At 42.6% G+C, this 15,294-nt stretch overlaps 2 protein-coding genes across 5 annotated transcripts in view; one reads left to right on the top strand and one right to left on the bottom strand.

Annotated features, from left to right (window-relative positions):
* Positions 1 to 15,294, bottom strand: part of LOC139371101 (guanine nucleotide-binding protein G(t) subunit alpha-2-like) — a 19,184-nt gene extending 3,890 nt beyond the window's left edge. For 2 of the 4 annotated variants that reach the window (XM_071111170.1, XM_071111171.1), the window contains exons 1-2: positions 10,770 to 10,979; positions 3,283 to 3,325 (exon numbers count right to left, since the gene is read on the bottom strand). In XM_071111170.1, the coding sequence (XP_070967271.1) occupies positions 3,283 to 3,325; positions 10,770 to 10,887 (161 nt within the window). In that variant the 5' untranslated portion in view covers positions 10,888 to 10,979. Of the gene's footprint in view, positions 1 to 3,282; positions 3,326 to 8,335; positions 8,587 to 10,769; positions 10,980 to 15,133 lie in introns of those variants that run through there. The other 2 variants (XM_071111173.1, XM_071111172.1) reach the window with 2 other exon arrangements.
* Positions 15,161 to 15,294, top strand: part of LOC139371100 (AMP deaminase 2-like) — an 82,448-nt gene continuing 82,314 nt past the window's right edge. Inside the window, exon 1 of the mRNA XM_071111166.1 lies at positions 15,161 to 15,293. Coding sequence (XP_070967267.1) covers positions 15,284 to 15,293 — 10 coding nt within the window. The 5' untranslated portion in view covers positions 15,161 to 15,283. The remainder of the gene's footprint in view (position 15,294) is intronic.

The raw sequence follows: 15,294 nt of genomic DNA, 5'->3' as shown, positions 1-15,294 counted from the left end.
ACAAGCTTAATGTAGTCATTGCGTGCTAGGAATATTGGACCAAATGCTAAACTTTTGACTAAATGCGATACACTGTAAGTGAATTTGTCCAAATACACTACATGACCAAAGCTGGTCAAACATCTCATTCCAAAATCATGGGCATTAATATGGAGTTGGTCCCCCCTCCCCTTTGCTGCCACAACAGCATCCACTCTTCTGGGAAGGTTTTTCCACTAGACGTTGGAACATTGCTGCGGGGACTTCAATTCAGCCACAAGAACATTAGTGAGGTCAGGCACTGATATGGGGGGATTTAGGCCTGGCTTGCAGTTGGCATTCCAATTCATCCCAAAGGTGTTCAATGAGGTTGAGGTCAGGGCTCTGTGCAGGCCAGTCAAGTTTTTCCACACCGATCTTGACAAACCATTTCTGTATGGACCTCGCCTTGTGCACAGGGGCATTGTCATGCGGAAAGACGAAAGGGCCTTCCCCAACTGTTGCCTCAAAGTTGGAAGCACAGAATCGTCTAGAATGTCATTGTATGCTACAGTGTTAAGATGTTCCTTCACTGGATCTAAAGGGCCTACCCCAAACCATGAAAAACAGTCTCAGACCATTATTCCTCCTCCACCAAACTTTACAGTTGGCACTATGCATTCGGGCAGGTAGCATTCTCCTGGCATCTGCCAAACCAAAATCTGTTTGTCGGACTGCAAGATGGTGACGCGCGATTCATCACTCCAGAGAACGCGTATCCACTGCTCCAGAGTCCAATGGCAGCGAGCTTTACACCACTCCAGCCGACGCTTAGCATTGCGCATTGGGATCTTAAACTTGTATCCGCCTGCTTGGCCATGGAAACCCATTTCATAAGCTCCCGACGGACAGTTTTTGTGCTATTGTTGCGTCGAGAGGCAGTTTGGAACTCTGTAGTGAGTGTTACAGATGATTTTTACACGCTTCAGCACTCTGCAGTCCCGTTCTGTGAGCTTCTGTGGCCTACCACTTCGCGGCTGAGCCGTTGTTGCTCCTAGACGTTTCCACTTCACAATAACAGCACTTACAGTTGACCATGGCAGCTCTAGCAGGGCATACATTTTACGAGCTGACTTGTTGGAAAGGTGGCATTCTATGACGGTGCCGTGTTGAAAGTAACTGAACTCTTCAGCAAGGCCATTCTACTTCCAATGTTTTCTATGGAGATTGCATGACTGTGTGCTTGATTTTATACACATGTCAGCAACAGGTGTGGCTGAAATAGTCAAATTCAGTCATTTGAAGGGGTGTCCACATACTTTTGTGTGTATATATAGTGTACTTATGAAACCTTCAAATGTGGGGACTCGATACATAAAGTGCATTCATTTCTAAAAAGGTATGAAAATACCTGAAAATAAAAGGTGAAATCCTGTACTGCCGCCTCATATATTTAAAATGCTGGAGTATAGAGCCAAATTAAACGTTTATCTTCACTGTCCAAATAAATACACTGCTCAAAAAAATAAAGGGAACACTTAAACAACACAATGTAACTCCAAGTCAATCACACTTCTGTGAAATCAAACTGTCCACTTAGGAAGAAACACTGATTGACAATACATTTCACATGCTGTTGTGCAAATGGAACAGGGGGAAATTATAGGCATTTAGCAAGACACCCCCAATAAAGGAGTGGTTCTGCAAGTGGTGACCAGACCACTTCTCAGTTTCTATGCTTCCTGGCTGATGTTTTGGTCACTTTTGAATGTTGGCGGTGCTTTCACTCTAGTGGTAGCATGAGACGGAGTCTACAACCCACACAAGTGGCTCAGGTCGTGCAGCTCATCCAGGATGGAACATCAATGCGAGCTGTGGCAAGAAGGTTTGCTGTGTCTGTCAGCGTAGTGTCCAGAGCATGGAGGCGCTACCAGGAGACAGGCCAGTACATCAGGAGACGTGGAGGAGACCGTAGGAGGGCAACAACCCAGCAGCAGGACCGTTACCTCCGCCTTTGTGCAAGGAGGAGCAGGAGGAGCACTGCCAGAGCCCTGCAAAATGACCTCCAGCAGGCCACAAATGTGCATGTGTCTGCTCAAACGGTCAGAAACAGACTCCATGAGGGTGGTATGAGGGCCCGACGTCCACAAGTGGGGGTTGTGCTTACAGCCCAACACTTTGCAGGACGTTTGGCATTTGCCAGAGAACACCTCTCTGCTCTTCACAGATGAAAACAGGTTCTCACTGAGCACGTGACAGACGTGACAGAGTCTGGAGACGCCGTGGAGAACGTTCTGCTGCCTGCAATATCCTCCAACATTACCGGTTTGGCGGTGGGTCAGTCATGGTGTGGGGTGGCATTTCTTTGGGGGGCTGCACAGCCCTCCATGTGCTCGCCAGAGGTAGCCTGACTGCCATTAGGTACCGAGATGAGATCCTCAGACCCCTTGTGAGACCATATGCTGGTGCGGTTGGCCCTGGGTTCCTCCTAATGCAAGACAATGCTAGACCTCATGTGGCTGGAGTGTGTCAGCAGTTCCTGCAAGAGGAAGGCATTGATGCTATGGACTGGCCCGCCCGTTCCCCAGACCTGAATCCAATTGAGCACATCTGGGACATCATGTCTCGCTCCATCCACCAACGCCACGTTGCACCACAGACTGTCCAGGAGTTGGCGGATGCTTTAGTCCAGGTCTGGCAGGAGATCCCTCAGGAGACCATCCGCCACCTCATCAGGAGCATGCCCAGGCGTTGTAGGGAGGTCATACAGGCACGTGTAGGCCACACACACTACTGAGCTTCATTTTGACTTGTTTTAAGGACATTACATCAAAGTTGGATCAGACTGTAGTGTGGTTTTCCACTTTAATTTTGAGTGTGACTCCAAATCCAGACCTCCATGGGTTGATAAATTTGATTTCCATTGAGAATTTTTGTGTGATTTTGTTGTCAGCACATTCAACTATGTAAAGAAAAAAGTATTTAATAAGAATATTTCATTAATTCAGATCTAGGATGTGTTATTTTAGTGTTCCCTTTATTTTTTTGAGCAGTGTACATACCAACAATCACTAGTGGCAAGAACTGGTACTTGTTGCATGTTTCAGCAAGTGTTTTGTTCTGTAAGGGTACATGTCAATTGCAGCCACCACAATCTATTATATTATGGTTAATTATGTTGTGATTATGAGCTATTAACTTAGTCCATCTTGTTGAACACCCAGTTTACACCTTTTAGAGTGATGTTACAGTATTTGAACAAGGTTGCCTGCATGTGAGTGAGGAGGAATGAGAGATACAATGCATTTGTTTTGTTATACTTACTTCATCTGCTTAACAATTGTGCTCTTCCCAGACTCACCAGCACCTGGTGAAACAAATTAAGAAGTAGATATGTTACAAGGGCTTTCCCATGTTGGGGCAGCAGGGTAGCCTAGTGGTTAGAGCGTTGGACTAGTAACGGGAAGGTTGCAAGTTCAAACCCCCAAGCACAATCTGTTGTTCTGCCCCTGAACAGGCAGTTAACCCGCTGTTCCTAGGCCATCATTGAAAATAAGAATTTGTTCTTAACTGACTTGCCTAGTTAAATAAAGGTACAATTTTTTTTTTTTAAATGTACAAACACATCATCATCATTCACCCTGTAGTTTGGTTAAAGGGAACCCAAGGGCCGAAACATAGCATGAGCAAAGAGATTCATAATGATGGCACATAGTGAAAGAGGAACGTCAGCAGTTGCCCCTCCCCTCCACTGCCACAGATCCAGTGCTTTTAGACACACACACAAGCATTCAGTGGTGTTGCAAAAGTGACAGTTACAGTTCTTTCACATCCGTTCTATCATGATCTTCTGTTTTGTGTTTAGCTTTGTTTCTGCATGTTGTTGTTGCATTTGTACCATTGCATATCCTATAGGACATTTCCCATCACACACTACACTAACAGCTTAGCCCATTTCTCTGCATGAACTGTAACAACAAACTTAGTTGGGGAGGAATAGGAACAGAGTAAACAAGTTCTGGGCCGTAGGGCAGACTTAGATGAGCAGTGAATTTTAATGTAATAATACCAGTAAGCAAATTTCACTCTGGGTTTATATCAAATGAGATTGTCACCACGAGCTGATTTGTTGTTCCACACGCCACCTCAAGGGGGCCATCTAAGATTCCTGACTATTTTGAATTGGGCGTATGAAAGGGTTAATGGCTAATGTGATTGACATCTGTCCCAATGGTTTAGCAGAGGCCAGTGACCTTATTAGCTCAGGCCTAAATGGAGGGATTTGAGAGGCCTTGGGTAAGGAGGCCTGAGGTTGAAAAGCCTCTCAGAGGATTGTCCGATAAGCGAAGACGTCACTGCTCTGTCTTCTTGACCTCATGTCAGTTATCACAACTGTTTAATTTCTGCAGGATGGTTGGTTTTCCTTTACACTCTGTTGCTGATTCTTCTCTTACTTATGTGTAGGTAAAGGTTTAAGGCATTAACCAGAAGTCTCCCAGTAGGCAAAATTATGTTGAAAAGACGTTTTTTCCAGACGTTGAAGTTTGGTACATTTTAGGTTCTGAACAAAGGATAGGCAACTTTGATGGGGGTGGGGGACGCCAGGAAAACTCCTCATGAGGAGCCGCAGTGGCTCGCGGGTCTGTGTACCAGCATTCATACCCACACATGTAGTCAGAGCCAGCCCTATAGCCTTTTGGGGGCACTAAGTGGAATTTTGTTTACCTCTCCACCTTGTGAGCAAAACATTTTAGTGGACCCTCTCTTGACAGTGTAGGGACAAAATTGAGTTAATTTCCTGCAATTCTACACAGTTTGCCATGGGGCGGAGATATATTTTTGCAGTTTTACAGCATTTATTTTGCAATTATACACGTTGCCATAGAGTGGAGAGCCATTTTTCCATTTTTTAAAATATTATATCTGAGTGAAAGTGACTAACAAAATCAATGAGGCCCGTCGGTCGGTAATTCGACCATGATTACTACGTTTAGATAGCCGGCTAGACTAAAATGTTTAGCTAACTGAGTGACTCTCAGTGACTGACATAACAATAGGAAAACTCTGATGCACAACCAAATTTCAAAATTGCATCTGTATTCTACTATTAGGGCAGCAGGTAGCCTAGCGGTTAGAGAGTTGGGACAGTAACAGAAAGGTTGCTGGTTTGAATACGAGAGGTGAAAAATCTATGTGCCTTTGAGCAAGGCTCCAGGGGTGCAGTACTACTATGGCTGACCCTTTAAAACAACGCATTTTACTGCACCTATCCAATATATGTGACAATAAAACAGCCGGTTGCCCATCCTTTAAATAAAAGGTGAAAATATGTTTTTTCCTGACGTTGAAATCAGGTTAATTTTCAGTTCTGAATGAAAGTTGAAAAGTTTAGACACACCGACTCATTCCAGGGTTTTTCTTTATTTGTACTATTTTCTACATTGTAGAGTAATAGTGAAGACATTAAAACTATGAAATAACACATATGGAATCATGTGGTAACCAAAAAAGTGTTAAACAAATAAAAATATATCTTATATTTGAGAGTCTTCAAAGTAGCCACCCTTTGCCTTGATGACAGCTTTGCAACACTATTGGCATTCTCTCAACCAGCTTCATGAGGTAGTCACTTGGAATGCATTTCAATTAACAGGTGTGCCTTGTTGAAATGTAATTTGTGGAATTTCTTTCTTTCTTATTGCATTTGAGCCAATCAGTTGTGTTGTGCCAATGTAGGGGTGGTATACGGAAGATAGCCCTATTTGGTAAAAGACCAAGTCCATATTATGTCAAGAACAGCTCAAAAAAATCAAAGAGAAATGACAGACCATCATTACTTTAAAACTTGAAGGTCAGTCAATCCGGAAAATGTCCAAAACTTTGCAGTCGCAAAAACCATAAAGTGCTGTGATGAAACTGGATCTCATGAGGACCACCACAGGAAAGGAAGACCCAGAGTTACATCTGCTGCAGAGGATAAGTTCATTAGAGTTACCAGCCTCAGAAATTGCAGACCAAATAAATGTTTCACAGAGTTCAAGTAACAGACACATCTCAACATCAACTGTTCAGAGGAGAATCAGGCCTTCATGGTCGAATTGCTGCAATGAAACCACTACTAAAGGGCAATGGACATTAAACCGGTGGAAATCTGTCCTTTTGGTCTGATGAGTCCAAATTTGAGATTTTTGGTTCCAACCGCCGTGTTTTTGTGAGACGCAGAGTAGGTGAACGGATGATCTCCACATGTGTGGTTCCCACTGTGAAGCATGGAGGAGGAGGTGTGATGGTGTGGAGGTGCTTTTCTGGTGACACTGTCTGTGATTTATTTAGAATTCAAGGCACACTTAACCACCATGGCTACCACAGCATTCTGCTGCAATACGCCATGCCATCTGGTTTACACTTATTGGGGAAATCATTTATTTTGCAACAGGACAGTGACCCAACACACTCCTCCAGGCTGTTTAAGGGCTATTTGACCAAGAAGGAGAGTGATGGAGTGCTGCATCAGATGACCTGGCCTCCACAATCACCCAACCTCAACCCAATTGAGAGGGTTTGGTATGAGTTGGACCGCAGAGTGAAGGAATAAGTGCTCACCATATGTGGGAACTCCTTCAAGACTGTTGGAAAAGCATTCTTCATGAAGCTGGTTGAGAGAATGCCAATAATGTGCAAATCTGTCATCAAGGCAAAGGGTGGCTACTTTGAAGAATCTAAAATCTAAAATATATTTTGATTTATTGAACACTTTTTTGGTTACTACATGAATGTTATTTCATAGTTTTGATGTCTTCACTATTATTTACAATGTAGGAAATTTACAATGACAAATTTCCACTGCACAATGAAGTAAGCATTATATCACAATAATTATTTTAAAATCCATAAAGGAAAGAGGAGCCAACTGAAGATCAAAAGCTTTAAAACTGGCAACGACGATGTTCAAAGTTAGTCCTAAGACCTAACTCTCAAGTCCTCCTGAATGGCTCTTTTGATGTTGTCAGCACAATGTGTCGATAATGAAAGGTGGCTGGCTTTTACTGATTGGCTCTCCTTTGTGTCTTTCTCACAAACACCCACAGTCACACACTGCCCCTGAGCTCCACCCCCTTCTATTACAACAGTTGGATTTTCAACAAAAAAACATTTGAGAGAACCAATCAAACCCGTCACAGATTTTCTGAACAAATATTGCATTAACAAATGTTAATGTGTGTCACAACTCTTCCTGCGCTGTGAGTGACATGGGTCAAGTCAGCCAGGCTAGTTCAAAGTAGTCCAACCAATGGAATTATCCAACAGACCACTTCAACTACAATAACATTCTTAGCAACAGTTACAGATCTTTTTTTTGTTGTCGCTATGATTGTGATATGTTGTTGTTTATCTACCTTGGTTGAATGCACTCTGCATAAGAGCGTCTGCTGAATGGCCAAAATGTAAAAACAAACACTTGCAGACTTTGCTGGGTATTATTCTAATAAACTCTGCACCCAAACAAATACAAATGTGAAATCTGAACAGATAGATGTTTAGGTTATGTTTCAGGAGCTTGAACAGCCCAGTACAGCAAAGTAGAGTACAGTATGGTACAGGACAGTAGTTTTATTCAGTAGAGTACGGTAAAGTAGGGCACAATGCAGTACAGTTTAATTCAGTAGAGTACAGTTTAGTTCAGTAGAGTACATTAGAGTAGAGCGCATTATACTGTACTTTGCTGTTCTGAACTTTACTGTACTTCACTCTGCTGTGCTCTATTGTACTGTACACTATACTTAGATGTTATCTATTGTACTGTAATGTACTGTAATGTACTGTGCTCTACTGTACTGTGTTGTCCAAACTTGTGAAATTTGGTTAAGATTCAGTCCAGTCCGACGTTGAAATCAAGGCTGTTCGGACCACACAAAGTAAAAGACCGCCGGTCCGGACAGGACCAAAACAAGATGTCCAAAAAACGTGTGTCGGTCTGTGCTTAGGGGACTGTCTCTGCAACACAACTCCACTAATCCATGCTTTATTTGTGCCAAATGGCTGTAAGCAATTGCCTCTCTGATTTCATAGTTGTTTTGATGGTCTCTTGAGGTTCCATGTTTCCCAAAAAGCCAAATATATTTTAATCCTGTAAAAACACTTCACCATCAATTTTGTTGTAAAACTGCTTTAGATAAACAGAGACCTAGTTTAAACTCATACCTAACTCTTGAATCCCTACCTCCCAATGAAAGAAAAGACCGTAATGAGCTGACACAGAAATAAACTGTTGGCCTAATAATACTGTAAATACTAATCTGTCATTGATACCTGAAGCATCTCTCAACTTCAGCTTAGAACCAGAAGATGGCACCGTGTATCAAATAAAGTGGCTCACCCATGAAGCTACAGAAAATGTCCTTCTGCCAAGGCAATGTTCAATTGCTTATTTCTTTTTAAGCAAGAGTTGAGTAGTCACTGTTCTTGCACCCAAGACACACATCATACACTAAGCTCTGACAGCAAATGTTGTTGAATATGACAAAAGTAATACAGATGTTTCACATTTCATTCAAAATACAGAACAACTCTGTGTTTAGTAATTGTTACTCCATAGTTCTGCCAGAGAGTTGGCTGTGTTGCATCTGTGTTGTGTTCTGCAGGAGCAACAGGAGACATGAGGTTTGATGGCATTAAATTGCTGTTTTTCGTCCACAGAGCCTCAACTCACAATGTTATGGTTGCAGTACTGCCAACTGGATTGTGGGTCAGTCATTTCACAGGACTTCACTTTTGCAATGTGTCAATATTTGACCAATTGCTTCAGCTGCCACAGTATCTCATTTGTTTAGTTTAAAATGTGGACCATGGCCCCTATTTACTGTTAGTGAGGGGTGTAGACAGGGGTTATGGTGTATAGGATGTAACATCTGCAGCTTTGAGCTGTTGTAAACTCAGGTGGATGTTCTGGCTCCATTATTGTAAATGCATGATCTATGGCCCAGATAGTAATTGGCTCTTGTAATTTATCCTAATGAGCTTTGTTGCTGCTAGCTCTGGTTACTCTGATGGTTGACCCAACTGAGTTTCTCTGGAAGTCCTCTGTTGACTCTAGTCCTCTGTTGACTATAGTCTGCAACCTTTTAGTGGCTTGGTACTTGTTGTATTTGGCTCCTCAGAATTGCAGTATTGATGTATTTGGCCCTTGTCAATTAGCTTGGCCCTTACTTTTTTGTCTCTGTGACATTATTAATTAGCATTTGATTATGCATTTTTTAAGGTGGGGCCATGTTGTAACCCAGTGCTAGAGAAATGATTACAGGGAGTCTAAGTGGCAGGAAAGAAAGCATAATTGGGTTACCATGATCCTATGAGAAAAGCTTACTAAATCCTGCCCCTGAACTCTCACAAAGCTATTTATAACCAGAGCTCATGACACGTATCTACGGCTCATTGTTTTACATACTCTATTGAAAAAATGCATCTGATATGTCAACATTCATAACCTTGGCCACTTATACAGAAATATATAAATATATAAGCCTGGTTTCATAACCTATGAAGACAACATAGGGCTCTTCCAATCCTTTCAGAACCAAACATTACCACTAATCTGATTCCTTGCTAGGTAGTGCTCCATATTTTACACTTTCCAGACCTTTCTCAGAATCAAAATGTATTTTGATGTCACTAATATAGAAAAAGACTTACAACTTCCCTTCTAGTAGCCTAGTTATGAATCAACACGTTCCATTTCAGGGGAACTTACTCACCTATTAACTTTATTGCTGCTGAGAAACATTAAATTATCCCATACACCCTATACTACAGTAACGACTGTCATACAGATTATGTCAGTATGAGAGAACTTGTTGTTTCGGTCAATAGAAATGGTATTGCCTTTTACTATGTTGTTTTTTTACACCTCTGACCTCACAAGCTCATGATTTCTCATCTCAGTCTTGAGGTAACAGCAGCAGCCACTCTGGGCTTATCTGATTTAATGTAAGCTACTTTCAGCTTGACATGTTTATCTGTTTGCATCCATTATAGTGACATGGGTCACGTTGAATGTGCAAATATAGTAAATGTGCAAAGACAGAACACCAATACAGTATATAACAGATTATGAACTACTTTAATAACTTTTACTGTTAAACTCTTTTCATATATACCGGAGACTTAGATACAATGTCAGGATCAACGCTAGAGTCCTGATTGAATAGCCCGTTTTTTAATGTACCATTTCAGCATTGGCAAGTTTCCACAAGTCTGGAAGTGTTACACAAATGGAAAAGCGTATTACATTTATCCAAATTCTGATAATTTCAGAGGTGCTTCCCACAAAAGCCTCTATTTAGCTACTGAAAATGTTCCAGAATGACCTTGAGAAAAGAGCTCCACCGATCAAGTGACCATATCAAAGTGTTAAAGACTTCACAACAACTATGTCAACTTCACCAGTGAATATTCACAACTGTTGTCATTAGTGTAACCTACCAATGTAAATCTTATATTATGCTTATGCTCATAAAGGTTTGCTATGGCTGATGCTTAAGCTCATACAGGTTGGTATGACTGCCTCATCGCAAAAACTCAAATGTTTACATAATGTAAACTTAAACTATTTGTAACTTTTATTGCTGTGAAATTTCCAATACAATGCCCCCCCACTCCGACAAGAAAAAAAGCGGTGTGACCATTTCTCCAAAAACAGGGCACATACTGTAGTTGCATACTTTCTCATGCTAACAGACCATAAGCCAGTTGAGTGTTCCATTCTACTTTTCTGCACTTTCAGAAGAAGCCCCACAAGCACAACAGCTCCTTACCAAGCAGCAGAAGCTTGACTGTCTTGGATTCTTTGTCCGCATCCTCCGCCAGCTGCTTTTCCAGCTCCTTGGACTTTGCGGCTAATGCCTTGTCTTCGACACTTCCTCCGGCTCCCATTTTTTACTTTTTTTTATCACTCTTTCAAGCCAAGATCCTGTGTGGTACGGAAATGCGGCCGGCCGCTCCCGGCGTCTGAGGGGTACACTGGGAGACCGGGACAGAGGGAGGCAGAGGTGGGGGCTGGGAACAGGGGATCCTGGCCTCAGTCCGTGGTTGGTGACTGGAGGAAGAGGGCACCGGAGATGTATACTGACACACAGTCAGACAATCACTGCTTGGGGACTAAGTGAAGCTGTCCTCTCTGGTGTTAGCCCTCCCTAATTCCCCTACGCTAAACCTGACATCTTGCCGTCAGGTTGGGATTGGGTAGGGCTTTTTCTGGCGTTCCCATGGGAACCGTTAGATCCAATTAGGATGAAGCAGAGGGCAAAAGTGAAGGTTAAAAATGGCAAACTCCATTGGATTTAGAAAGAGATGGGTGGATTAGAAATAGAGAACATATGGATGTTCCAAGTTGACTTCCTCTTGCACAATTTAGCTCGCCCAGCTTCTGTCAAGTATGACTCAAAAATAGATGGTGTCAAGTGTTCTTTTTGTTCCATGGCCAGTGAAAATTGGCATGCAAATCTGAGCCATGAATATACGTTATTTGTCACTTTGTGATTTGACTGTGAAAGCCGTGTGATCATAAGGCATTTCTACAACGTAAGACCTTATCTTTGTGACTATGCTGGTGAAGGATGGAGAGTTTAACAGGCATCAGGTCTCGTTTCCTGGCACGGGTTGAGTGATCCGTTGAGGATAGAACGCATTAAACAACAGTGTTGCCTTTCTGGTCAAGCTCTACCACTTACAATAAATCATACGTCACTGGCCTTTTGCACTCAGATGAGGAGAGAGACAATGTGAACAGAGGGAGATTTCACTCATCTCAGAAAACTGTGTCATGGGTCAGCACAGAGATTTACTGTACTCAGCAGTGTGCCTTCTGTGCTTGCATGTGCCTAATTGATAGATCTGTTCTTTATAGATCTATTTTGTCAGGAATTTTCATCTCCAATAACTTTGCATGTAGTGAACTCCAAAGTGGATTACCTCTGCGACAAAACAAAAGAGCCATGAACAGCTAGCTACTGTTTGACTGGGCTTGGTTGTAACAGAGTAACAAAGGCCATTCTAATGTAAAAATGCTTTATACACCTGATATAGCGTTTCATACTTTATATGAACAAACTCAAATGGAGTGGCGCTGTAGTTGTGGTTAACCAACTAGGTAGGTGGCTCTAACTGTGCTGAATGAAGACAAAAAGCCAGATATTGGCCCTTCCACCTGCAGATACTATGAGATTGCTCAACGTGCAGTGAAAGAGAGAAAAAGAAAGATAGAGAGATTGGTCTCATGGCTAGAACCGGGTTGCTAATTAGGGCATCCTCCAATTCCGTTGTCCCTTTCTAATTCTGACCCTTCGATCTTTGACTATATGCTACCTACTTTATCATGGGATTGGCCTGGTGTAGCTGATCTGTTGACAAGATTATCCAGAGGCCCCTGTTAAATCTTGGGCCACAGCTTAGGCCAGCAGATGGCCACTTACTGTGAGAGGGGCGCTGGTTGAGAGGTGCTGGGGTGTGCAGTGCAGTGCTGGTGGTACAGTAGCAGGGAACAAGTGTAATGATACTAGTCCACCCCTCTTTCAGAATAGCTCTTCCCTCTCTGCTCACCTGAGTGACTAGTCGGCCAGTCAGACCCTTGAAAGTAAGTAGGAAGTAAGAGGGTGATTGGATAAATGCACATCCAACTGTCCCCAGAACACTGTTCAGTATGAACTACTTGAGTTAATCTGAGAGTGACTGAGGTTGACACTCTAGACAAGTTTTAAATATGTTCATTCACATCTCATCCAACTCTTGGATGAAAAAAGTGTGTCACTATGTGCAGGCTACAACATATATAGACTATAAATAGACAATATTTTGTGTGTGTCTTTCTGCCCTACTTGTATAAGTGGGAGAAATGCCTGGGAAAGTATTACAGAGCCTTTAAGTGAGTGAGGAAGAGTGGATGAATAAACTTTCTTACTATTCTAGCCTCAGGATTCTGGCCTCATTCTGTGCAATATGAATTACTGTCCATCTGAGGGCGTTTGAGGTGGATTGAGGTGCAGCGATGTCATCCATTGGCAGCTTTATATCTGGCACACCTGACTCGTGGTTGTGTATTCTACATCACTATTAACTTTTTTTTTTCTTCTCGTAATTTTTTCTTCTTATGTTTTTTACCCCGTTGTCTCCCCAATTTCGTGGTATCCAATTGGTAGTTACAGTCTTGTCTCATTGCTGCAATTCCCGTACAGACTCGTGAGAGGAGAAGGTTGAGTGCCTTGCGTCCTCCGAAATCAACCCAACCCAGAAGCACTGATTCTTGACACAATGCCCACTTAACCAGGAAGCCAGCCACACCAATGTGTCAGAGGAAACACCGTACACCTGGCGACCGTGTCAGCGTGCACTGCACCCGGCCCGCCACAGGAGTCGCTAGTGCGTGATGGGACAAGAACATCTATGCCGGCCAAACCCTCCCCTAACCCGGACGACGCTGGGTTAATTGTGCGCCACCCCATGGGTCTCCCGGTCGCGGCCGGCTGCGACAGAGCCTCGACTCAAACCCAGAATCTCTAGTGGCACAGCTAGCACTGTGATGCAGTGCCTTAGACCACTGTGCCACTCGGGAGGCCCACTATGAACATTTTAAGATATTTTGGGGCATACTGCAATTATATTTTATCCAGGTATGGTCATGCGAAATTGTCCAAGACCCCATTGAGGTGTTTGGCAGGCATATTGGGAAAGTCTTCTGTGGGTTAATGAGTGAATTCTGTGATGACCCTGTATCTACAATTTTTTTTAAAGCCCTGTTCTAGCTGTTTGTGTGAAATCTGGTGCCTCTATCATCAAAGTTACAATCCAAAAACAGCTGCCCCATGACATGGAATTTTATGGCTAAGCTTCCAACATTCTAATGTCAATGGCACAATATGAATAATTTTTAAACAATAGTTGTAGCTGATGCTTTGAAAATTGGTTATACATTTGGAAAGTATTCAAACCACTTCACTTTTTCCACATGTTGTTACATTACAGCCTTATTCTTTTTTTTTCTTTTTTTTTTTACCCCTTTTCTCTCCAATTTCGATCTTGTCTCATCGCTGCAACTACTCAACGGCCTCAGGATGCGAAGGTCGAGTTATTCGATATGAGACATGACCCGCAAAACCCCTCTTCTTAACACCTGCCCGCTTAACCCGGAAGCCAGCCGTACCAATATGTCGGAGGAAACACTGTCAACTTACAACACAGGTCAGCCTGCAGGCGCCCGGCCCGCCACAAGCAGTTGCTAGAGCACGATGATCCAAGCAAAGCCCCCCCGGCCAACGCAGGAGTGGCTTCGGGACAAGTCTCTGAATGTCCTTGAGTGGCCCAGCCAGAGCCCGGATTTGAACCCGATCAAACATCTCTGGAGCGACCTGGCAGAGCTTGAGAGGATCTGCAGAGAATAATGGGAGAAGCCCCCCAAATACAGGTGTGCCAAGCTAGTAGCGTCATACCCAAGAAGACTCATGGGTGTAATCGCTGCCAAAGGTGCTTCAACAAAGTACTGAGTAAAGAGTCAGAATACTTATGTAAATGTGATATTTCCTTTTTTATTTTCTTTATATAAATTGAGGAAAAAAACGATTTAATCTATTTTAGAATAAGGCTGTAATTTAACAAAATGTGGAAAAGGTATAGGTGTCTGAATACTTTCCGAATGCACTGTATTATATATAACATGAAAGCTAATGTCATAACCTTTCAGAACCACTTATCAAACAAAGTTTAAAATGTATCAGCATTTTTGTTTTAAAGCCACGGACTACTAGTAGGACTACTTGACTTCTGACCTGTGCACAACTAATTAACACGGCCCCTTTAAAACTTTCTCCACTTTTTTCTGTATGTGATTTATTTTATTTTACATGACGTCAAAACCGCTAATACATTTCCCCGTCAAAAGTGCAGCCAAATGGTAATGTGTGCAGTTTTCAGTCACACACGAAACAAACAAAAACACACATCTTATTGTTTAGTTAACATAGCTATCTGATATGACATATACATTCGGTGGGGGAAATATATTTACTCAAGAAAATAGATGTGTCTATAGCTAGACAATAAATTCACATTTCTGGATATTTCCACATTCTCTTATGACTGGTCAGTTGGAGCTAACAAAACTAGCTCGCTAGCAAGCTAAGTTAGTTACCAGTGAGAAGTTGTTAGAAGGCTGTACTCCGGACGTCTGAGAAAAACAACAACTGTCAGCTACAGTAAGGTTACCAGTTGTTTCCTAGGGCAAGGCAAGCTACAGCGACTATCTGTATCACCTCTTCGAGCGAAGACTGGGGTCGCAACAATGGCAGGTGG

Source organism: Oncorhynchus clarkii, chromosome 17, assembly GCF_045791955.1.
Source record: "Oncorhynchus clarkii lewisi isolate Uvic-CL-2024 chromosome 17, UVic_Ocla_1.0, whole genome shotgun sequence".
Lineage (NCBI taxonomy): Eukaryota > Metazoa > Chordata > Actinopteri > Salmoniformes > Salmonidae > Oncorhynchus > Oncorhynchus clarkii.
Note: the sequence above shows the minus strand (reverse complement) of the source record. Positions and strands in the feature narration are given on the sequence as shown.